The 24657-nt window shown below is 27.4% G+C and overlaps 2 protein-coding genes across 3 annotated transcripts in view; one reads left to right on the top strand and one right to left on the bottom strand.

Annotated features, from left to right (window-relative positions):
- LOC111687477 (zinc finger protein 2) overlaps window positions 1-21404 on the bottom strand; it is a 164286-nt gene extending 142882 nt beyond the window's left edge. Inside the window, exons 1-6 of one of the 2 annotated variants that reach the window (XR_006940922.1) lie at window positions 21277-21404; window positions 20947-21069; window positions 16330-17192; window positions 15715-16107; window positions 14946-15652; window positions 14040-14211 (exon numbers count right to left, since the gene is read on the bottom strand). Coding sequence is in view for 1 of the 2 variants with exons in the window: in XM_046950985.1 (XP_046806941.1) it covers window positions 15056-15652; window positions 15715-16107; window positions 16330-16950 (1611 nt within the window). In the remaining variant the exon portion in view is untranslated. Of the gene's footprint in view, window positions 1-14039; window positions 14212-14288; window positions 15653-15714; window positions 16108-16329; window positions 17193-20946; window positions 21070-21276 lie in introns of those variants that run through there. The other variant, XM_046950985.1, reaches the window with a different exon arrangement.
- Window positions 21405-21961: 557 nt separating this feature from the next.
- Window positions 21962-22864, top strand: LOC111687485 (DNA-directed RNA polymerases I, II, and III subunit RPABC3). The gene is made up of 2 exons (XM_023449929.2): window positions 21962-22101; window positions 22161-22864. The coding sequence occupies exon 2, from the start codon at window positions 22198-22200 to the stop codon at window positions 22648-22650; it is 453 nt and encodes a 150-aa protein (XP_023305697.1). The 5' UTR covers window positions 21962-22101; window positions 22161-22197; the 3' UTR covers window positions 22651-22864.
- Window positions 22865-24657: the final 1793 nt, after the last annotated feature.

The following is a 24657-nucleotide window of genomic DNA, read 5'->3' as shown; positions in this document are numbered from 1 at the left end:
TAGTTATGTCTAAGTTTATAGTAAAATAAAAAAAAAATAAAATAAAAAAATGGCATGGGAGGTAAAGGAAAACTGACTGTTTCCAAAAGGATTGTTATGCTGTACATATTGTACAATTTGCATGTCTTTCCTCTTGTTAAGTCAACTAGTTGTAGATTTTTTTATTTCAACAAACACTCAGTCGAAAAATGTTAGTAATATGTTGGGAAATTCTAAATTATTTAAATAAAAATTTAAGATTTAGTTTTTTAAAACTAATTCAAAATGTGGATTAATATCCTGCTGGACTTGAAGAAAAACTTTATTTTTTATTTCACTTACATTTTTTAATGAGTTTAGCTTACATAACAAGTGCTTTAGACAGACGTACAAACGCACGAATAGAAGGTATTGTTTTGTGATGGTAGTGCTGCTGCTGCTGTTCTTGCATAATGCGTATAATTTAAGAGAAAACTAAGAAGAATACAAAATTATGCGTGTATATGCATATTTTTCTACGATACAAAACAGAAAAAAAGTGTTCTACGCTTTTACGAAATCAATTAACATTTGTAAACAAACTTTTTCAATTAGGTAAGACGCACATAGTTACCCACAAAGCTAAATTTACTCACACTAAATATGCATATTAAATGATTGACTTGATTAGATACTTCGTTTGAGAGTTGTGTCATTTTCTTAAAAAGGTATGTATGTAAAATACAAAATTCAACTGGAAACCCATAGAAATAAGTTTAATGACTTGTCAAGTTTACTATGGGAATCATAATCATCATTATTATCATTACCAGCAACAACGCAAAAATCCATGAATTAACAAGTAAATATGTGTATGTGTCTTAAGTCTTTTGTTTACCCATACTACTCACAGATCTATAAAATTTAACAAAATATGAAATTTCCTTTTTGTTTTATACGTTACATTTGGAATCCTCTCTTTTTGTTTGTTCATCTTCGTATATTATCAGTAGCTATTGTAAATGTCATTTTTTTACTAAATTTACCATGCCATAAACATATCCTGCCTCTTTGACACACCAGTATACGTTGGATTTTATAATATGCAAACTTATTGCTGGCTGGCTTCACTTGCTGTTGCTGGCATCTCTCTTCTAGGGGTTCCTTTCGTTTTATTTCCTAAAGCGTCTACTACTCCTAACAAATAGTACTATAACAACAATAACAAATAAACAACAGCTTTAAGCTGTCAGCAGCACTATTAAAATAAAGAAACCAAAAACAACAACAACCAACTAACAGCAACAATAACAGCTGCATTTACAACAAAAGAAGATCTACGCAAAAATGTTGAAGAAAAAAAAAACAAAATATTAACTAGAAATAAAATTGTTTTTTTTTTTTTTTTTTTGTTTCAGAGATTCTATAGAGCATGTTCTTTTCGAAAAACTTATCATAACTAACACCAGAACTCTTTGAACATTTTTGTTTTCCTAACCACCATCATGACACCACCACCACCAAAAAATATGAGTGGTACACAAGGTTCCATATATGAGTGGTAACGTTGCAATTGTTTAGGTTTAAATAAATCCTAGAATGATTGTAATGCAGGGTGTATAGTTTTCGTTTTAACTTCAGGTGACATTTTAGTTTATAACAGTTGTGTTAAAAGTAAGAGCAAAATTTCGTAGCCAAAAAATATATACATATTTTTATATTCTAATATTGCTGCGACATGTGCAAAATTGTTTCAGTGAAAAAATTTTTATCTACTTTTTTATTTGTTACAATAACAAAATAATGGTAAGATTTTCGCTCAATATATAAAAACAACAAATTATTATGAAATTTTTTCAATAACTTTGAGTTCTATAAAAACGTTATCGATAACTTTGTTCAACTAATTTTCTAAACCAAACAATTTTAAAAGCAACATGTTTACACTTATTATTTACATTAAAATGTTTATTGAAAAAAATGTTTTTTTCTGAACACAAATTGCTCACAATTGTGCTATTTTCCTAACCACAACTTTAACAAAATCTAGGCTTTTGTTTAGTTTTTCTTTAGAAGGAAAGGAAAAGGGCTTCGAAAAGAACTTTTACATATGATTATGCGTAGTGTAATAGCACTATTGTTGATGTTGTTCTCTGTTGTCGTTGTTGAGCTGCGTAAGCTTAAATAAAACTTTTTATGCATTATTCATGTTATTGAACCTTGGTGTAGGCAACATTTTCACAAAACGAAAATACACCGATACACCAACACACATACTTACAGACGTACATACATCTATGTATGTATATGTATGTTCACTGTCTGTATAAACAATATGGCAAATAATAATATTAAGTTAAAGAAGCAGTGAAAAAAAATTACAGAAAAACGTAACACAAACAAAATTATGACTTGCATAACCAAACTAAACACACTTAACGAAAAAACCAACAAACAAACCAAAAATAAAAAATAATATTGAATAAAAAAAGAAAATAAACCAAATGCATGAATGTAAAATATACTCTTATATCGGGGTATATAAACTCGTATATATAATTTTACAAGTCATAATAGGATTTGCATTGCAAATGTGTTGTATTTATACCTATAAGTATGTAACAACAACCACAAAGAGAGCAACAACAACATACAGAATATTGACAATGACAGCAATATCCAAATGATAAGTAGGTATATGTATTAATGCATGTATGTACATGTGAGCCTGTATGTTTTTTTTTTTGAAAATTAAAAATATAAACAAGTACTACAACATGTCTTTAAGAATGTCCTGCAACATAAAATGCAGAAAATAGTACCAACCATTGTCTTGTAAGGCATTCAACAAATGTCCACATAGACTTTAAGTATTTATGATTATATTAGTAATAGCTGGTTTGTTATTATTGTTGTTGCTGTTGCTTTTTTCGAAAGATGCCTAAAACAATATGTCAAAAATATATTTCAATTTTTCTTATAAATCATCTTGAAAATATGATTTCAATTGATTTTAGACTACAAATAAGGAATAAATACTTGGGTAATAAGTCAAAATGCTAGATGTAAAAGGATGGAAAAAGTAGGTGATGGGTTGGTAAGTTGATCAGGAATAGAATTTTTATGGTAGAAATGATACAAGTTTTTCTAAACATTTAGTTCTGACAACAAGCAATTTTCGATAACTTTGAATTTGTTAGTAAAAGTTTTGTATAAATCTAACCGGAAGATTATCGTTACATTGACTTTCTATTAATTATGTACTTTGAATTGCTTCAAAAGAGTTATAACTTTAAATCTCTTAAAAAAAAAACTTGTCGATAATTTTGAATGTCTAAAGATATCGATAATTGTGGTAACTTTAGTTCTAGATAGAAAAATTATTATATAAAAGAAATGTTAACCGATACTACTGTTGAAAAGTAATCGATAACATTGATTGTTAAAAAAAGGTATCGATAACTTCGATTAAATAAGAAAAGTAATCGATAACGCCGATTCACCATAGAAAGTAACAGTGTTGATAAATTGAATTATCTTAAAAATTTTAATTATAACTCTATGAAAAAAATGGAAAATTTTAATTATATATAAAACATTTATCGATAACATTGATTTTCTACAGAAAAGTTATTGATATTTTATTACTCTATAGAAAGATTACCCATAACTTTGCTGCTCTTTAATTTACCCAAGAATACTCAGCAAAATAACAATAAGCATTTAAAAATTGTACCCACGACAATTGGATCTACGCTCCGGAAAGACCTGAGTCTTACTAGGCCAAAGATTTTCAACCCAGTGACAGCTATACCAATCGAAAGATTTTTCTTCAGAAAAGAACTATCGGCCACAGTCAAACTGTTACAACAACAACAACAATTTGAAAATTGTCATTATTTATAATTAAATTTAAATAATTGTTGATACTTTGTCAAGCATCCCATTTAAAACAAACATATCATTTCCTAAATTGATTAATTATTTATCAAAGCAATGAAGGAATAGAATGGATGCTTGCAAGTTTACTTTCAAAACAAAAGGAAAATACAAGAACTTAAAGTTCCCAAGAAAATTCACAATATAAAAACTCACTTCTACTGAATTGAAATATTCCAATTGTGTGTTACAAACTCTATAACAAAATTAATAATTCATTTCATTCAATGAGGGAGGGCATAAAGACAACAAGACGTCTGAATCAATTTTTTTCTTTTCATTCTTTTTTATTAAGATTTTATATCAATTTCAATTTTTATATGGGGAAATAAAGTAATAAAGACAATATTATAAATGTATCTTTTTTTTCTCCACATACAATACAACAAAATTGTAATAGAGTTTACAGGCAGTAAAAGAGATGTAATTTATGCACATAATTTCATATACACTCGAACAAATATCCAGTAATTGGTGTGGCGCTTTCTTAGCAGCAAATGTATGGATATCTATCTGTCTGTCTGTCTGTCTGTATATATGAATTTTGAAGGCAATGAAGTTTGTTATAACAAATATTTATTATATGGTTTGTAACCACACTAAAGTGATTGTTGTTGCTAACTAAAACAAACACAACTAAATAGTGGTAGTAGAGTAAATACAATATTCGATTTGTAGAATATTGTATTTGAATGAATATATTTATATTTTTTTTATTATAACAGAAGCACGTCAGCATGTATTTAACATGTCCACCCAGGCGAAAATAATGCTCACAAAAACTAACTTGTTACAAAGAAACCGTTTTGTTTTATTTTAGTTTTCTTATTTAAGTTCTAGCTAAAGGCAACCTTCTCACTGATAATATCGTAAAGCACACTGACATAACTAAATATTTAGTTCTCCTAACCAACAGTATGTATGACCAAAAAGTCTGGCAGTATTGAGAGTGTGTGACTGTGTGTAGAATGTAAATCTTCGAAAAGAAATCATATTGGTAGGTATTCTTCTTCATCTTCATCATATATGCCTACAGCAATTTTATTATTGAAATTAATTCCTTCGCAAAGTGATGGTGTTGTCTACATACAGATGATGTTCATATATAAAGAAAATCACACACATACACATGCTCTCAAATAATAGAAATCCTCATAAGCATATTAACATTTACATTTAAGCAGACAGTTGGAAATTATTTTACCATAATAATAGTACATGTGATGGCTTTTTTAATTAAACAATCACAATAGTTATATTTTTTTTCATTTTACTATTTTTTTGAAATAAATCCATATTTATTTAAATTTACAACTTTGAGTGATTTATATGCCAAACACATTTTGTAATGTTTAAAAACCTTCAACTTCCTGCTTAAGAAAATGCAGTGAACGCATGTAAAATACATTTACAAAGTTTTCTCTATAAATTTTTCAGAAGAACTGACTTTAGCCATGACCTGCTGTTTGGTAACATTTACATAGAGTACGTGTGTCTTCTCTAAACTACACACGCACCTTGGCTGTTCTAAATATGTATTCAGTAAATATTTTCAAAATTGTATGAAAAATAGTTTTTTGTTTTTTATTCTAGGAAATTTTTTGTTTAGATTAAAAGTCTCTAGTCATGTAAAAATAACTGAAACTAAACGCATTAAGTCGAGGGAATAAGTACCAAATGTTTGCGATAAAAAGGTGTGAGTTTTATCAATACCAGTCACTATATATTATTATATTTATTCGCTTTTAGAAGAATAAACTAATTGCAGTCAAAAAAATGTAACAGGCAAACATTTTTGCAAATAAAAATTACAAAATCAAACATCTAATTGGAGTTGCCATAAAAACTTAAATTTTTTTAGGAATAAATTGATTTTGAAAATCCATAAAATTTAAGATAAATGTTTTTAGGTGATATTTGAACTGGTTTCTGTTTTAGCAGAAGTGTATAAAATATTCGACTTGCTAGTACTTTAGGTATAAAATTTGTTTTGATTTACTTTTTCCTCTTCAACCAGCATGAATTTTTTATCATTGAAATATAGCTGCATGATACGAATAAAGAATACAATGTATGCTTTTGTATCAACTTAAATAATATGAACAAATAGCAAAGTAAACCATTTCAGTTTAATTCATTTTCAAACTCTAAGACAACAGTCGGCTTAAAACTATAGTCGAATCAAGTCTATAGTCTATTTATAGTCTGATCTATACTACAGTCAGCTCATGGCTATAGTCTGATGAAGACTGTATTCAGCTCAAGACTATAGTGAGGTCTTTTTTATAATAGTATATTTGCTCACGTCTTCTATCTTGTCAAAGCTATAGGCTGCTCAAGACTTCTGTGTTCTCAAGGCTTTAGGCTGCTCAAGACTTCTTTCTGTTATTTCCTTTTTTCTCATTTTTATATTTTTTAGATCCCAGTAGAACCGCGTCTATTTTATGGCTTTAGTCTGTTCAATATTTCTATATTGCCAAAACTATAAATAGTATTGATCACATCAAAACTAAAACCTACTTAGGACTCTATTCAGTTCAAGACAATATTCTGCAGACTAAAGTCTTGAGCTGTTTATAAATTTGAGCTGACTATAGTTTTGAGCCTTTAGTACTAATCAAAACTATAGTCAGCTCAAATTTATAAACTGCTCAAGACTTTAGTCTGCTTAAGACTATAGTTTTGCACAAAACTAACGACATCTGAGGAAAGATTTCTTAGCAAAAGCCCCTATTGGAAACGGTGTAGCCTCTATCTTGTTTTAAAATTCAATGTAATAAAATCTCAACGAAGAAGGTTTTGCATAAAACTTGATTTTCATTTGTCGCACCACCTCTGCGAGCCAAGCATACAACAACAAAGCCTTTCCAAGTACGCATAATGTTAAAAAGAAGAAAAATGTATATACATACATATATGTAAATAAAAGGATTAAAGTGTAAATAGAACGCAGAACAGACAGACACTATAATATTTGGACAGTTTCGAATATGATTTACGCCTTTAGGCAAATGTTTCAAAAGCCTTAGTAGTAATTCTCACATGACCCAAATACAAAACAACAAACATTGTCTTCCCACATACTACTAAAACCAATTATATTTTAGAAAAATACTCAAACTAGCTATGAGGACAACTGATATTTATTTTTCTATGTGAAAGCAAATATTCTAAAGAAGAAAAAGTATTTAGCATACATTTGCCAAATCAAACTATTAACACAATTGTAAGAAGCAAAAAAAAATCTGTTTGTTTTTGCGCTTAAACCAATTGAAAACATTTATTTTTATTAAAGAATATAACAAATTAGTTACAATGTACAACAAGAAATTTTGCAGCTTCCTCTAATAAATACTACTGATATCTAGATGCTAGAGAACGTACATATGTCGGTCTAGCACTGATTCTAGGAGGGTTTAAAACAAAATGCTATACTAGGCAATTGCGTGTTGTGAAGTACAAGATTGAAAATGTTTGCTAATTTTTTTTTGTACTTTTTACTTCTGTGTTGCAGTTTTTTTTTCGTTTGCTGTTTTGTTGATGTTGTTACTTCAAATATATGTAGATGATAACGTTTGGACAAATTTTGTGTAAAAAGTTTTTGCAGCATGCCAACAAACCCTTACACGCACTTAAGATATGAAGCAAACAGAAACAGCCTTTAGGTTTTGCCAACATTTACGACTACATTTCACGTTTAACGTTGTCGAAAATGTTTGAAAAAAATCTTAGACTAAGAGCCTAACTAACCTTAACATTTAAATATGACTTTTTCTTTTTCCTTTTTTGTGTTATTTTTGAGTCTAATGTCTACATTTGCGTATGGAAATTGGCTTTGCGTGTTTTAAGCAAAAGTTTTCTTGGCCAAAGTTTTCCTTTTAGGTTGTTTTCTTGAAGCCCTAGACACCAACTGATTGTAAGCATTTAAATGTTTAAGCATTAGATAACAACAAAAAGTTCTTAACGTTTACATATACAGACGAACAACATACATTTATACATGACAAGTAATGTATGCATGCAAGCATTCATACATGTATGATTTCCTTTTTTTCTTTCGGTTGTTTGCACGCTGAGAAAAACTAAAAAGAATATTATGGTCACAGTAATCATATTTTTATATGTTGAAATATATTTTGTTTAGCTAAAAACGAAAATCTTTTGTTTGTCTTGATCTTCTCTTATGAAATCTATCAGAATATACATATTTATCTCAAATTATCGATATAATGAATTAAACATAATAGAGATAATGAGATAATGAGACAACTAGAGATATGATCACATTAACCATAATATTATAGAATTTTAAAAATTGAATTTTTCTTTAAGTGTACACTTTCAAACTTCTAGATAGTTACAACATTTACAGGCAATATTAAATAGGGCTGCCAAGTGCAAATTGGTTTAGTAACTCTTTTGGGAAATGATAAAAAAAAAAACATCTTTCTAAATGATTAAAATTTGAAAGGTGACAGTAAATTATTACACTTAAACACCCTTTACTTAAAAATATTTTTTTACAAAAATTTAAAAAGAAACCAACTCTAATTTGTAACAAAAAAAAAATTTTTTGGTGTTATAAATTGTATTTTAAAAAGAAAATTTCTGATAATTTCCCCATAATTTAATAAAAAGCTTTAAAGTTGGTCATATAGTAATTGACCAGCCCAGTATATACACACAATTAGGTTTGTTGGTTTTTTCCTTCGTTATTGCATTTGGTTTGCTTGTTACTTTTTTTTACAATTATTATATGAATGTCTGTCTGTCTGTCTATATTTTTTGCAAACATTCTTTGAGTATTCAAATCATGATAAGATTTTCTTGTTGTTATTTGTTTAAACTTGTATATACGCATGTTCAAATGTGTTTTTCCTTTTTTTTGACTATTTTCCCAAGTTTGAAGTTTTAGTTGTAATGATTCTTTTTTTTCCAATCACGTGCTTTGGTTAATTGTAAATATGTATGTTGTTTATTGTGTAAAAAAAACCGCAAATCTTTATTAACTTTACAAACATTAAGTCTGATAAACCGCCAAGGTGGGCTGTTATTATGTTTCTTTTTATAATATGAATAATCTTGGAAATAAAATTGCTATATGAGTGAAGAATATTCACTCATACAATTATTGTGCACATGGATGTGTGTTAAAAAAAAAACAAAAGACTTAAACAACAAACTTGGTTTGCCACAATTATCTGTTTGTCTGTTGCTGTTGTATGTCTCCTAGAGTTCCCCCATTTAAATTGACATTCATTTACATTGACATTGAGTTACTGCCAATTATTTAACAATATAATTTAAATAAAATTATTTCAAATTAACAGATAATCTACATGAAAAATTACTAGACATTAATTGCATTTAAAACATTTTGCTAATTTATTTTTTTTTCTATTAGTTTGTTTGTTGGAATTTACAAGACCATGACTGGACAGAATTTGTAAGAGTTTTCTTAAATAATTACTTCCTTTTTTCAATTAAGGTTTAATTAAAATAAGCAGTACAAAAACATATCAAATGTTTGCTGTAATGTCAAAAGACATTATTAAAAAACAAAGCAGCAATTTTATGTAAACTAATTGAAGACTGCAACAGCTTTGAAAGATTGCTGTTACCCTTTTAGATGCGAATTTTTATGCTGTCTTGAACATACAGTCAAGGGCAATGTTATAGTGACACTAGCTAATCAGCTTTACATTATAGGCTGATCTATATGCAAGCCGTATCTATAGACAAAACTATAGATTGGTATACAAACAAGATTAAAGCCTGGTCTATAGCCAAGACTATAGGATGGCCAATGGACTATAGTCAGAAGTAAATACAGCGAAGAATAGTCGTCTATATAGACTCATACTAACATCGCAAACACTCCACTGTATCCCAACCAAATAAAAGTAATTATGCGAAACCAAAAAAATTAAAAAACGGTTAAATTTTTAGTAAAATTTTTCATTAAATAATAACTTCCTTAATTTACTCTCATTATGGTGGTTAAATATACACACCTCTTTGCTAAAGTACCAGTAAGTCGCGTAAAAACTCGTACAGGCCTATATGCACAACAGCAACAACAAAACTAGGGAGTGGAATTTAATAATAAGAAAATATTTTAATTTTAAAATAATTTCAACAAAATATAACAAACCAGAAAAAAAGCTTAAGATACACACAAGTGAACTAAAGCAGTCAATGACTGTAAATTTTTGGAATAAATGTTCATACGTTTAGGGAATTTAAAGAAAAAATTAAAAAAATGCATATAAAACAAACTTTAATCAATTTTACCGTGACAAAGATTCTTGCTTATTTCTTCTTTGTGGAAAAAACAAATCGGAAAAAAGCAGGTAACGTCAAATTTGAAGTTTAAAAGAAATTTATGATGTGATATGGAAACAGTCATTGACGTTTGTTGTTCTTGAGAATGGTGTTTGACAAAACATAAATTTATTTATAAAAGTTAAGTTGAAATGTATTGAAGAGATTTGTGCGTGTGTGTTATATTGCAGTTATGTTATCAAAGTGTGTTCTTTTTTTGTTTTTTGCTGTTGCAAACGTGTTGTTTTATATGTTCGACGTGCTTATTTGACGAGTGCTCACTCATAAACGCTTATAAACACTGCACGTGATTTTCATTCATAAACACAATTTTCAATAAATCTCTTCACCTGCCTGCCTTTGGAACTTTGAAGAAACAACAAAAAACAAAACATCAAATGTTAAAAATTAAAATTACTAAATTTTCTAAAAGCCTTCCGCTTTTGGTTTTTGTTGGACTTTTTCTTCTTTATGTTGTTGGAAACGGCTTTCTTTAACAACACTATTTGAAATAAATATTTTATTGTGTGAACTTTTTTGTATAAAAATATTTTACATTTATTAAGAAAAAATCTGATAAAATAAAATGATAAATCGTTACTAGCTAAATATTAAGGCTTGTATGCATTTTTATTTATTTAATGAAAACTTGTTTGAAATTTATTAATTTATTTTAAACAGTTAATTAATATGTTATACAACGAAATAAACTACTTGTTTTATTTTCAATATTAATATGTAAACTTGCTTTTAATTAATTATTATTATATATTTTATGGTTTGATTTATGCCGGGTTCCAAAACAAAAGACTTAAGCAACAAGAGTATTTTACACCCACCTTAAAGTAAAGCAATTCATTCGTCAATCTGTTCGCTTTGTAAAACTTGTAATCAACCTCCAGATTATAATTTGAAATGGAACTTGGAAAAAGTTTACAAACGATCGCATACAAAATCTATCGAATTTGGTTCATTTCGAAATGTTCCTAAATGGAAATTACCGTCTAAGCATTTGAACTTTAGCCTAAAGACATAGACTGATCAATAACCAAGGCTATTTAATGTTTTTAAGTCTGGTCTATGAAATTTATAGTCAAAACTTTAGACTGATGTATTGTTAGGACTATTGATAGATGTAAAGTTTAGACTACAAACTGATCTATAATAAAGACTGTATAATGATCAATATTTAGTATTATAGACATATCTATACTCAAGACTATAGAGTGATCTATAGTCAAAAGATAAGACTGGTCTATTGTCAGAAATATAGACTGATTTATTGTCAAGACTATAGACTGATCTATAGTCAAGACTAAAGACTGATCTATAGTAAGAACTATAGACCGATCTATAGTCATGACTATAGACAGATCTATAGTCATTACTATAGACTGATCTATTGTCAAGCATATAGACTGATCTATAGTCAAGACTATATACTGATCTCTACTTATAAATAGTCGAGACTATAGGCTGATAGACTAATCATTAGTCAGTACAAAATATTGATCTATTGTCAAGACTCTTGACTGATCTATGTATATTCAATTCTAGAGTATAATATGTAGTGAATACGATAGTGTGATCTATAGTCAGACTGGTCAGATTTAAGACTGGTCTTTTGTGAAAACAATATATCGGTCTATCGTATAGTCTGGCAATTTTTTGTATATTAAAATATAAAAGGAAACCTTTTTCTCTAATCGCATTTCGAACAATCCTTTTAGACATAAATTATGTTTTATGTACATTTAATAGTTATAATACTATTTACATGCATTACAAGTAAATCTGTAGTAGCATTTTCCGCCAACATAAAAACTTAACTACTAAACTTGTCACGTAACTGAATGCTTTTGCTGTTAGCAAAAGAAAAATTATTAATTTTACTAAACACAAACAAACACATTTAAATAAACTTACAGGAATATTAAAACTTTTTAATAGTTACCATAAGAAATGTGTAAATGCAAATCCCTCTACCCTTTTATTAAAATCCCATTACAGTTTGATGGTTAACAATAAAAAATATTAACAATATCTAAGTTTTACAAATCAAAGTTAAGTCACACTCTGGTTCTGACTTTGACTGTGACTGTGACTCTCATAAACAAACATTAATTTAATGCTCTTACTAGACATTTATATAAATTTTATTTGCCGATAAATAATTTTCATTTTATTATTTCCTTAACAAAAATTTGAAAAAAAAACTGAAATAGTCATAGGGGTTTCTTTTATTATTTTCATTATTATTATGTATTCAAACCACCATAGGCACCATAAGCAACAACAAGTATGGTTAGATGATAGTGGCATTGCGAATAGAATGAACAGATCAATATCGTCAATTTACCTATTATGGAGACACGGCATGGACACAGTATTTGAGTATGCTTGGACATCATGCATGTTCATACATTAAGAATACTAAGCATACACACTTTTTGCAGTGCGATGTTTGAATGTCCGTCCGCCCATCTGTCTGTATGTAGTTGTTTTCGTTATTGTTGTCAAAGCAATAAACATACTATGACCACCCAAAATGCCTGACATTTTGTACATAATATTCCTAACAGTTTTAGAAAAAAAACACACACACACAAGCCATGGGCAGCTAAATAGATGCATTAACTCAAAGAGCATTACTCTCGTTTGAGAAATTCTATAAAAAAGTTTGTGACTTTAAAATACATTTATAACTATACACACATACATACATTGTAAAAGTTGGTCAATAACATTATCCCAAAGTCTTGACAATTAAAGAATTGTTTTTATTTCAATTTTTCTATTTGTTTTTCAAGGCCACCAATATATTACTTGGGTGACGATGGCCACTGATGGAAGGAAGTATAGCATTTGTGTCTTTTTAGTTTTGTGATTTGTTAAGAAATTTGTTTCAAGTTTGTTTTAGATGACTTTAAACATTAGCCGACCTGTCAATCAATTCTGTTAAAAACACATGGTTATGGAGGATAAGAATAACGAACGCTTTTGAAGTTATTTAATAATGCAGCAGAGATAGTGAAATCATGTCATTCATGCAACAACAGTCGTCCAAACAGTCCAAAGAGATCACACAATATAACCTTATTTGTCAACTGTTTAGCATGAAGCTGTCAATGGATCGTATACAAATAGTTTGTCATTACTTACATACATTTGTATTTAGAAGATAAATTCTATGTATAAAAACATAATATTGCTAAACAAGTTTGTTAGTTTTCCTCCCCAAGTCCTGGTTTTAAGTTTTAGAATTGATTTTACATTTTAAAGACTAGAAAAAAACAAGATATCTTACTGTGAACGACCAGCAATACGAAATCTAAAACACCTTTTAGTCATATTCAAATAAATAGAAATAAAGTTAAATTTAAGAATTTAACAATCTATAATATGCAAAGTTTAAATATTTATGATATTTAGCCAAAGATCGAAGAACAGTTTTATCAAGAATCGACACAACAGCAAAAATATAATAATCTAACAAATCAATATTTTGAAACAACAACAAAATATTTAAAATTCTACTAAATTTTAAAATCTTAGTTTATCAAGTTTTTTGCAATACACAAGGAATAAGAATTTGAGTATAAAAGTAAAGTTATTTGAAGATTTCTTGCCTGTTATACATTCAATAATCATATTATTATCATTGACACTATGGGCCAATATTTTGTTTTATTTACTAAAAATCCTTACAAAATCAATCTTTTCACGACGACTTACTTTTTATAAAACACAAGTATTTTCCTAATATTGGCCCATAGTTTTTGTTTGAAATTTTTTATATACATAATCAAACGATTTACCTGTTAGCAATTTAACTTGATACCCCTTTTTTTTTGAGCTTAAAACCTCTTGAAGTATTTTTTCTTAATAACCAGCTTAGTGATTTATGTTACTGTTTTTGGATTCTTGCTTGTTTTATAACATAAAAATGGATTTCTTAAACACAAACCTTTATTGAGGGTATCTTGAGTTCTGAAAATAATTAAAATTAAATAACAATTAAGTTTTCTTTCTTAAATTGTTCAAATTCATATACATAGGTACAATACTTATATCAGTTTTATTTATATGATTTCAGTTTATTAAACATAAATTTGGTATGATTGTTTTTCTTTTTTTATTAAAGACTTAAACTTAAATGATGGCTTAAAAGAAATGTGGCAAGATAATATATATATTCGGTAAAAAATTGCTTTTTTAATTCATTTAAGAAATTCTTAACCGAACTTGAATTTTATTTATTTATTTTTTTCAATTTGGTTTTTATTTTTTGTTATTAAAGGTGGGTTTTGCTTTAATATAAAATTAAAATTTATAATAATCTTTGGATTTTTTGTAGGAAAACTTAAAGTAAATTCTTTGGGAAATTATATTAAACATAAAAACTAAACTTTGGATTTATACTAAAAAAATGGCAAGTAAATATTCTTCTTAAAAAAGAATATAAATAGGGAGAAATAATTCATTAATAATAAAAAGTAAAACTATAAGTCACTACTAACTGATTTGTTAGTTTAGTTAACGTGCTTTATACATTTTACTTTTTATTAACAATACAGCAGCAGACTTGTAAGTTTAATCAATACATCATAAATTTATGATTTAAATTTAATTAAATTATTTCTAAGTTCAATCAACTAAACTTACATATCCATCTGCCTTAATAAAAAAAAATAAAAAAAAAAATTAAATAATAAAATGCTTACGTATGGCACTTGAAAAAATGAATTTGATTGATGAGTTTAGTGTTATATAGTTGTAGACAAGTATAAAAAATATATACTCTAAATGAAATGAGATGTGTAATATGAATAGTTCACTTTTGTTTCATGTACATGGAAACGATTTTTTCCAAAATATTTTCTGTAGATTGATTTTCTTCACGAAACTTTTCCATAACATTGCTAGGAACAATCCAATTAAGAAATTCCTCTACATTTAAACGCATCCTCTCCAAAGAAGACAATTTCGTGTCATCATGGGCCTTACGATTGGCCAATTTTAAGGCTGCTATAACGACATTGTCTATTAAACGTTTTTCAAAACCCAATTGCTGTAGTTTTTGATCTGAGGAGATTTTCTTTAGTAAAATGGCCATTAGAAAACGTATGTGTGATAAAGTTTGAGTTTCATTTAATTTCGCTTCCTGCTCTTCTACGCTGACAGTAAACTTTCTACATTTATGCTGGTGGGTTTCTAATTCAATTTTTATTTTGAAAAAGCTATGACAACCCTCACACATATAAGGTTTTAATTGTTTGTGTATTTTCTTCATATGTGTCTTCAAGTGTGCCAACTGGGAAAAGGCCAGTTCATCATCTTTGCACAGCAAACAATTAAAGGGTTTCTCGCCTGTATGCTTGCGTATGTGTAGTTTTAAAACACTGGAATGGGCAAAGGTTTGACAGCAAATCTGTAATTACGAAGAAAAAACGTAATAAAGTGGAAACTTTTTATTTCATATTTAAAACTTACCCTGCATTGAAAAGGCCTTTCACCCGTATGCATACGCATGTGTACATTATATTGCGACTTTTGGGTAAAAACACTATTGCAAATTTCACATACATAAGTCTTGGCATTGTTATGAGTTTTCATATGACTTAACAAATCATTTTCTTCGATGGGTTTTTTACAAATATCACAATCCTGTTGCTTAAGTTTGTAATGTAATTTATGGATATGAGTCTTTAGCAGCACATCATTGGCAAAATGTTCGTTACATATTTCACAATAACAATCGGGCGTTTCGTCATGACCTTGTACATGAGCCTTTAAGTTGGAGGGTGTTGAGAAGCGTTCTGAACATATTTCACATTTAAATTGTTTAGGAGCATCATTATGATGGGTAACCATGTGTTGGTGTAACTGGAATTTTTTAAAATAAAAAATTAATTAGTTTTTAAACTTGTTTTAATATTCTTTTTCAAAAAAAAGACAGGATGAAAAAACAGTTTCCAAAATTGTGTTTAACATATTTTCGTAATAAATTTTGTAAACTATTTTCTTATCGGGTTGCGGTAAGTTTTTTTTCAAAAAATTTTTAACAAATTTAATAATTTTTTTTTTTATATTTTCCATATAACCCACCTGTCCACCCCTGGCAAAACGTTTATCACATTGTTGGCAGCCATAAGGTTTCTCTCCCGTATGCAAACGCATATGCAGTCGTAATCTCTCCTTAAGGGCAAAACTTTTCGGACACTGTTTGCAGGCAAATTTTTTCTCTTTTGTATGTGCGGATATAATATGATTTTTTAAATTAATCTCTTGTCGATAGCTGTTATTACAAGTTTGACATTTAAAGGGCTTTTCATTTGTATGCACAAACTTGTGTCGTGTTAAATCCGATTTGCCACGAAACTCTTTATGACAAATATCACAAATGTAAGTTTTACGTGCCCTTTTAGCACCAGGCTCTGCAGTGGCATAAACCTTACATTTTTCAGAGTCTTCAGATTGTTCTTCATCATTATTGCTGTCATCGTCATTATCGCTGATTGTAACATTATCTATTGTATTGTCTTCTATAATTTCAGGATCTGTTTCTTCATCGGTAAGACACAATTTACCCAATATAGCTTCTTCTTCATGTTCATTGAGATTAGGAAAGTGTTTACGATTGGCGGGGGGTGATGATAATGAAATGCCACTATCGTCCAACACCGAGGAGGCATCTTCTTTAGATATAGAGCGTCGACTACGTACCATATTTGTTGTTATTAATAATGTTTCTTTATTGTTTAAGAAGTCACCTTCACCTTTAGTTCTTTTTTTTTAGTTTATGTTTATATTTAAGGGTCTTAAGCCTTAATTTGTAGCCAACTACCATTCAATTTAGTTTTTTTGTTTAAAGTTTTAGTTAAATTTTTATTTAGTTACCAACACCAAAAAGTTTTTTTTAATAATAAACATTTTAATATAATTTATATTTGATTATTTTTATATTACAACTGAAAAAGAAATTTAATACAAGATTACTTCATTAGAACAGCAAGTAAAACTAAAGGAAAATTTCAATATATATAAATTTTTTAATTTCTTTGAGGTTATTTTTGTTATAATTATTATTTAACTTTAGTCACAGTTTTTAAAACTGTTCATTTATTTCTTTCTTTTAACTGTTTTAATTACGTGTATTTATAACTGTTGTCGTTTCAAATTTGTAGATAAAATTTTCTTGCCTCACTATTCAAAAACAGTTGTTTAAACACACACCAAAAAATATTTCAGGTAATTACTTTTATTTCCAGATATCAGAGCACCAGAGCTTTATTACTTATGAAGTTAAAAATCATACTAAATTGAAATTTATTTCCAAAATAAATGTCCCATTTCTTTTTCGTATTTTTTTTTGTTGTGTTTTTATTTTATTATAGAAATGTTATCAATAAAAATAAAGAAAAAAAAAATACTGAAACACTTAAACAATTACAAGGTCTAAGTAAAAATAAATAAAGAAACACAAATTTATACACATGACGTTGACAATACGAAGACTACAATTGAACTCAAACACACACTTTTGTACAAAGTTTGCTTCCTTAGTCTTTTGAGCAAAAGGCGACAAAGTGAATTATTTGTAACGTAGTCCGTCCGTCCGACTGCGACTCGTTTATCATAGAATTGCATTTATCAAATTAAAAGAACGTTTTTTTTTATTTGCTTTTGTTGTTATAATTTTCTTTTTATAGATAATAATTGAGATAATGAATAATGTGCTGTGCTTATCTTGTTGTTTTATTTATTTTAATGATAAGAAATATAACAAATTATTTATTTAAAATGGTAGTTGAAATGTAATTCGTAAAAGTGAAAAATGAAAATCTGAAATCTTTATTTAAATTTTAGCGCTTTTAGTATCCAATTAAGTCAATGTTTATTTAGGAACTGTATTTGAGTGACTAAAATCTATTTCACAAATTTACATTTAAAACATAAAAAAAACATTTAAATTTCATTTGAATTTAAAATTTTGAAAATGAAGCGCAAAAGTTATAATATTATGCATTATGTAGAGCTTGTAAATATAACAAAATATACTCGATACTTATTTGTATTTAAGTGGAAAAACAACGGCAGCAATTTAACAATAATGAAACGATTTCATAAAGTCCAAACCTTAAAGTGACAAATCGAAAGAATACTATTGGAGAACAGTGATGTCCAATGAATTTAGTAAACAAGTAAATTTTAAAAAGTTTTTAAAAATCTAGCTTAACAAATTTAAAAGAATATTGTGTTTTCGTCAAAAAAATATGTATTTTTAACCCAAAAAGGTTATTTAGTCCACATAAGGAAATAAAGGGTAATAGCAACCAAATAATTATTAAAGTTTGTAACTTCCTCTAATATCGAAAAAAAAGTCTTCACATTTTTATCTAACCCAACCACTGTACACCATATGAATGCAGTTTAGAATTTATAGTAAAAATATCAAGAACAAAAAACAATAAGATTCAAACAATCAGAACTGAAGCAATTCTTAAAAAGCAAATAAAGAAGAAAAATGCAAACGAAATATACAATAAAGCACGTCTAATATAACACAAAAGTAGAAGTTAAAGATTGAAGTAGAAGTAGTTGTAGAACACATGAAAAACAGAACAAATGAAAAAAAACACACACAAAACTCCAAAAGACGACTTAAACAACAGAGTTATTAATATTTTAAAAATAAATATAAAAAAAGTCATATGTAGATGTGTTTAAATACTATATCGATTGTTCTTTTTAGAACTCATAAAACCATGTGTGTAGCAGATGTTTATTGATGACTGCAAGTCAATAACTACACAAACATACTGGTATATTCATAACAAAAACATTTGAGGAAGAAAAACAAAACAAAAAAACTATAAATATTTTTACAATGAACTCTATATTTAATATAAATAAAAACGAGTAAAAATCACCACTCCCTTGTGGTTCACAAAAAAAAACTATGGCAATTTTGAAAATTTTAATTTTCTTCATTATATAGTTATAATTTTCTTTGCTTCTTTTAGTTTTTTATAAGCAAAATTAATTTCTGTTTCAGCAGTTTATTTTATATTTTTCTCTATGCTTGACTAAGTCCTCACCTAAAAATCATTTAGTTTAACTTCTATTAATGTTGAAAATTTATTTTAACATTAATTTACTAAAGTAGAACTACTGGTTTTTACACTTTCATGTATGTATGTTTTTCGACCCTTTTGTTAAGGTCTTTAGTGTTGAGTTCAATGTAAGTTTTAATTTTTTTCTTCTTTTTTTATACAGAAATGCAATGTAAATTTGTTTTACTGTTGTTTTGTCAATTACTGTATTTTGGTTTTTGTGAATAATTATTGAAATCAATGCATATTATTTCAAAATGTTTTTATTTTGTGTTTTTGTGTTTCATTTTCTGTGTTCTTTGAACTAAACGGTACTAAGGGTGCTGAATAAGCATATTCAAATTAAGCAAAACATTTTGACTAAAGGCAAAACAAGATAAGCAAATAATTGTGTTATGGTTGGGTAAAACGAATTGTAAATCTGCTATATTAAAGCATTAATAGGAAGGTGTATTTGTATTGAGTTAAAAAAAGACTTAATATTGTTTTGAACAACTGAAGTTTAAATTGGTTTCTTTGACATAGTAGAAGAGATTTCAATATTTTGTTATTAAATATTTAAAAAGAAATAAGTTTTTGTTTAAAAATACTTTATGTACCCTTAAGATTATATATAATGAAACTAATAAATGTTATTGGTTTCAAATTCAATTATTATTGATAATAGGAAATATAAATTCTTTGCAATTTGGACATGTTTATTAAGAATCCTACAAAACACATCTTTTAATTGTCTTAATTGCAACTAAACATAACATTCTGGTGCTTTCAGTCCTGTTGACTGAACCAAAAATTGTTAAAAAATCAAACTCGTTTGCCTTAAAAGTAATAGCAGTCATCATAAAGTTATATCCACAATAGTAATTTAAAGCTTAAACCCAGACGGGTTGAAATACCGGCAATAAAATATCAAATATTTTAAGTAATGAATAGAAAAGTTTGTAACCAAAGTCTTTCATTAGTGACAAGAAATTCACAATTTTTTAATCATTTCGGCAAAAGCCCGGCTATGAAAAATCTAATTTTTAATATTTTCTTCCGAGTGCAATGAAGTTATAAAAAGAATTAAATAAAAATATTATTATTAATTATAAAATTAATAAAAGTAAATGAAACATTTTCAAAGTTTGTGACCAAAGTCTTTCGATTTAGGGGCAGTGGGCTGGATTTTACAAATTTTTACAAACAAAATACGCTAATGTTTTTAGCAAATAACGTCTTTATTACTAGATTCCTGTATAATCTTTGAAACTTATTTAAGTTACAACAATTTTAATTTTAAAACAATACTGTTAAAAATCAATGTTTAACTTGCCATCCAATTATTACAGGAATGTATGCTTAATATTTATAAAAACCATGAATATTTAACACTATATATTACAAATTTTAGCTCTATTCTTTAATTTTAAGCAAATTTTAGTAAAATACTTCCACCAAACACTTTCTTGTTATAAATAAATACGAAAATTTATGCAGGCAATTTTACTTAAAATTTATTCTACTAGTTAGAAAGCAGGCAACAAAGCAAAACGTACAATAATATAGCATTGTTATTGTAAAAAAGCAATAACAAAACAAAAAAGAACTAATAATAAAAAAAACTTACCCTTCTGCGCTTCAACCCTCTGGCAAACACATGGGAAGCACACAACAACACAATAAATCACAAAAGTTCAACATCTGCTGTTTATAATTTTGCCAAATTCATGAAAACATTTTTGGTTTTTAACTAAAAATAATAGAAAATTATTCATTATTTAATTTGTTCAAACATTTTTAACAAAAAATAAGCAAGGAAAAAGCGCCAGAATTGATGGAGTCTTTGCTTTTTTTTGTGTTGGCTGAATTTAAAAATGGAGGTGGTGATGGGACGCTGCAAATTTTTTTTCAACAAATTTCAATCACCACTCCCACGCTTTTCCCTGGATTTACTTACAATTTTTATGTATTTTCGTTTTCTTTATTGTGTTTACACTTTTATTAGTTATTTTTTAGTAAATTTTACTTATTAAAACCAATTAAATTAATTAAAATTCTAGCACTTTATTTTTTTTTTCACTACGCGTCTGTTCTCTTTCACAACTGTAAAATGAAATGTGAAATTCATTGACAATTCAAATGTTCGATACTCTGTTGTTGTTGTAGAAAAACAGCTGTCCAGCTTTTTTGGTATTGTTTTGGTTTGATTCAACACACAAACATGTATATTTCTTATAGGATTGTGTCAGGCAAAGAAAAGACCCCCCCTTTTAACAACAACAATAAGCATCAAACCTTCAAACCTACAACAAACACATAGGAAATTTCTTTTTTATTATTACCAGATTAAATTTAAGTATGGCATTACTATGTAAGTGTAGTCACAAACCTTTTATTTTAAATTGAAATTTCTGCTGAGACCAGCAATATTTTCCTTGTTTAACACACAAACACGTATATTCCTTAAGGATTCACTATTCTAAGATACCCCACCCATAACTTCAATGATTAGTTCACATAAAAGAAGACTAGTGTTCAGACGGAGCAAATTGCGTTGCCAACTCTTTTTTAACTGTCTTTAATAATGTGGCATTACTATTTTCACTTAGTATAGTCACAAACCGTTTATATTGGTACGGCATCTTCGAATTTTCTTTGTATTATTATGTGGCATTACTGTAAAAACAAGAACTGTCAAAAGTAGTAAACAACACGCGCTAGAATTTCATTATTTTTACACATTTTACCACAAATTTACAAAATTATTAAATAAAATCAACAGGTAAGTCGTTTAATATTATTTAATTTTTATATATAAAGTTTATTTAAAATTCTTTTCAGTTTATTCTTAAATAAAAGTCAACAGTTTTTATGCAACATGGCTGGTGTTTTGTTTGAAGATATTTTCAATGTGAAAGATATGGATCCAGAAGGCAAAAAATTCGATCGTGTTTCCCGCTTGCACTGTGAATCAGAATCCTTTAAAATGGACTTGATATTAGATATTAATTCCTGGTTGTATCCCATGGAATTGGGAGACAAATTTCGTTTGGTATTGGCTACCACATTACGTGAAGATGGTTGTCCTGATACCGGCGAATACAATCCTCTTGAACAGGAGGGCACTAGAGCTGATAGTTTTGAATATGTTATGTTTGGCAAAGTCTATCGTATTGAGGGCGATGAAGCGCACAATGAAGCCTCTTCCCGTTTGTCGGCCTATGTCTCATTTGGTGGTTTGCTTATGCGTCTACAAGGTGATGCCAATAATTTGCATGGCTTCGAGGTGGATCAACAAATGTATTTATTAATGAAAAAATTAGCTTTTTAAAGTAAATTGTTGGATTTTTCACATTTAAGTAGATATTTGTTAGTGTAAGACAAAAACAAGGGGTCTCAAATTAAAAAATAATTGGACATTTTTGAACCTTAGAGAAAGACGTTTTGAGAAACCTACTTTTTTTGTTTTGCACTTTCCGGTGTTTTAAGTAAACAAATTTTATGTTTAAATAAAAATTAAGATTATTTAATATTTTTTATGAAAATAATGGAATTTTTTTTTGTCCTTTTAAAAATGTTTTGTTTCTGGAGTTGCCTTTCCAACATTTACACATCGTGATACTACAATCCAAACTCTCCAAAATTTCATAAGAGTATTACAAAGTCTTTTATATGAAATATTTTATGTTATATTATCATATAAAGACTGCATATTATTTGTTTTAAATATCTTGTATAATTAAATTATAATGAAATTAAATTTTAAAGAGGAATCAAAGAATGTGTGTTTAAATGAGATTATATCTTTAACAAATTTGTAATTTCGTAAACATTTTAATCAATTTAAATACTTTGCAAAGTTAAATTTTAATATTTAGCATTTTAAAAAGTTAAATGTGCATAAGTTTTATTCTACAATAAGAAATATTAAAAAAAAGATTTCTGGAAATTTTAACAAATTGACAATTAAAACAGGTTTTAAGTTAAAATTTTTAACTTCCAAGTTCTTTAATTTAGAAATGGACAAAATTATGGTTCATAAACTGAAAGTTTATTTTCCAAACTTTATAACGTTTTTTTTTAAATACAATTCAAGTCATATCCTGTTTATTCTAAAAATTCTCCCACATAGCGGTCATTTACATTAGAAAAAATCTGTTTCTCGAAGATTCTTTTCCATTTATTCAAACTGAATTGAATTTTCTAAATGTTGCATTGAAATGCTATAGAAATCTAAACAATTCTAAACTTAGACACACAAGTACCAACATCATAAACAATTGTTTACTTTAATAAATTTCTATTAAAAAAAACTATACGATTTTTTTTATAAGGAAATAAAGATCTTTAAAAATGTACATTGCAGTGAGTAATATTCAAATTCATTTATATTTGAATTTAAAAAAGAAAATGTTCTATATACAATACATACAATTTCAGTTACCACAGCAATTCCGCTTGCATCGCGTGCCTTTTTTTCCAAAAAGAAAAACTAAATTTAAATACTTTTGAACATCGATTGTTTATATTATTCTAAACAATTTACGGGTAATTTTCCTTTTTTTTCAGTTGGGTTTAATGCGTGTCTGTATACATAATGGTTTGTATTTGTATTTTAAGAAAATATTGTTTAAATTTTAACAATAATTAAAAAAAACACTTGATCTTGTTTTGTTTTCAGCCTGAACAGCAGTGAGAACAAGTGAAATGTTTACAAGGTGTGAAGAAATTTATTGAAAAAAATCGAATTGTTAATATTGTTATTTGTACATGTATGAGAGTGTGTAGGTGTATTCTTGTTGGAATAAGTATTTAATTTTGATTTTTTTTACAGATAGATACAAATTATATGATATTTTATTGATTTAGATTAAAAACAGGTTTAAAAATTAACAAATCTGTTACTTATTGAAGTTAAAATATGTACAATATATAGTATTATTGTAATTAAAAAGAATTTATAGAAAAAATTCTATATTAGCTTGTTTTTTAGGCAAATTCTACATCTTTACTTCTACCGTTTAGTAAACAGTCCAGTTTTTATTCCAAGTATATACACTGAAAAAAAATCCATGCCTAATATATACGAAAAATGTCGTACATTGTACGAATCGTTCGTTGTTTCGCACCACGAAATTCTTTCCTAATATATACGAAATTGTACGAAATATTTAAGTATAATGCAAAATATTCTTGAAAAAATTAATTTACATAAATTGAAAAAAGTGAATTTTGAATAAATATGGTAAAATTTACGAAATATTAATTTATTCAAACATTTTTGTTCATTTTAAAATAAATTTTCTAATTTTAGTTCAAAATTATTCTTCACACGAAT

The sequence above is a fragment of the Lucilia cuprina genome, chromosome 5 (assembly GCF_022045245.1).
Source record: "Lucilia cuprina isolate Lc7/37 chromosome 5, ASM2204524v1, whole genome shotgun sequence".
Taxonomy (NCBI): domain Eukaryota; kingdom Metazoa; phylum Arthropoda; class Insecta; order Diptera; family Calliphoridae; genus Lucilia; species Lucilia cuprina.
The sequence above is the reverse complement of the archived record's forward strand: the minus strand, read 5'-3'. Positions and strand labels throughout refer to the sequence as shown.

What these genes read in the sequence shown, in the direction of transcription:
- LOC111687485 (XM_023449929.2), top strand. Translation starts at nt 22,198, where the DNA reads ATGGCTGGTGTTTTGTTTGAAGATATTTTCAATGTGAAAGATATGGAT.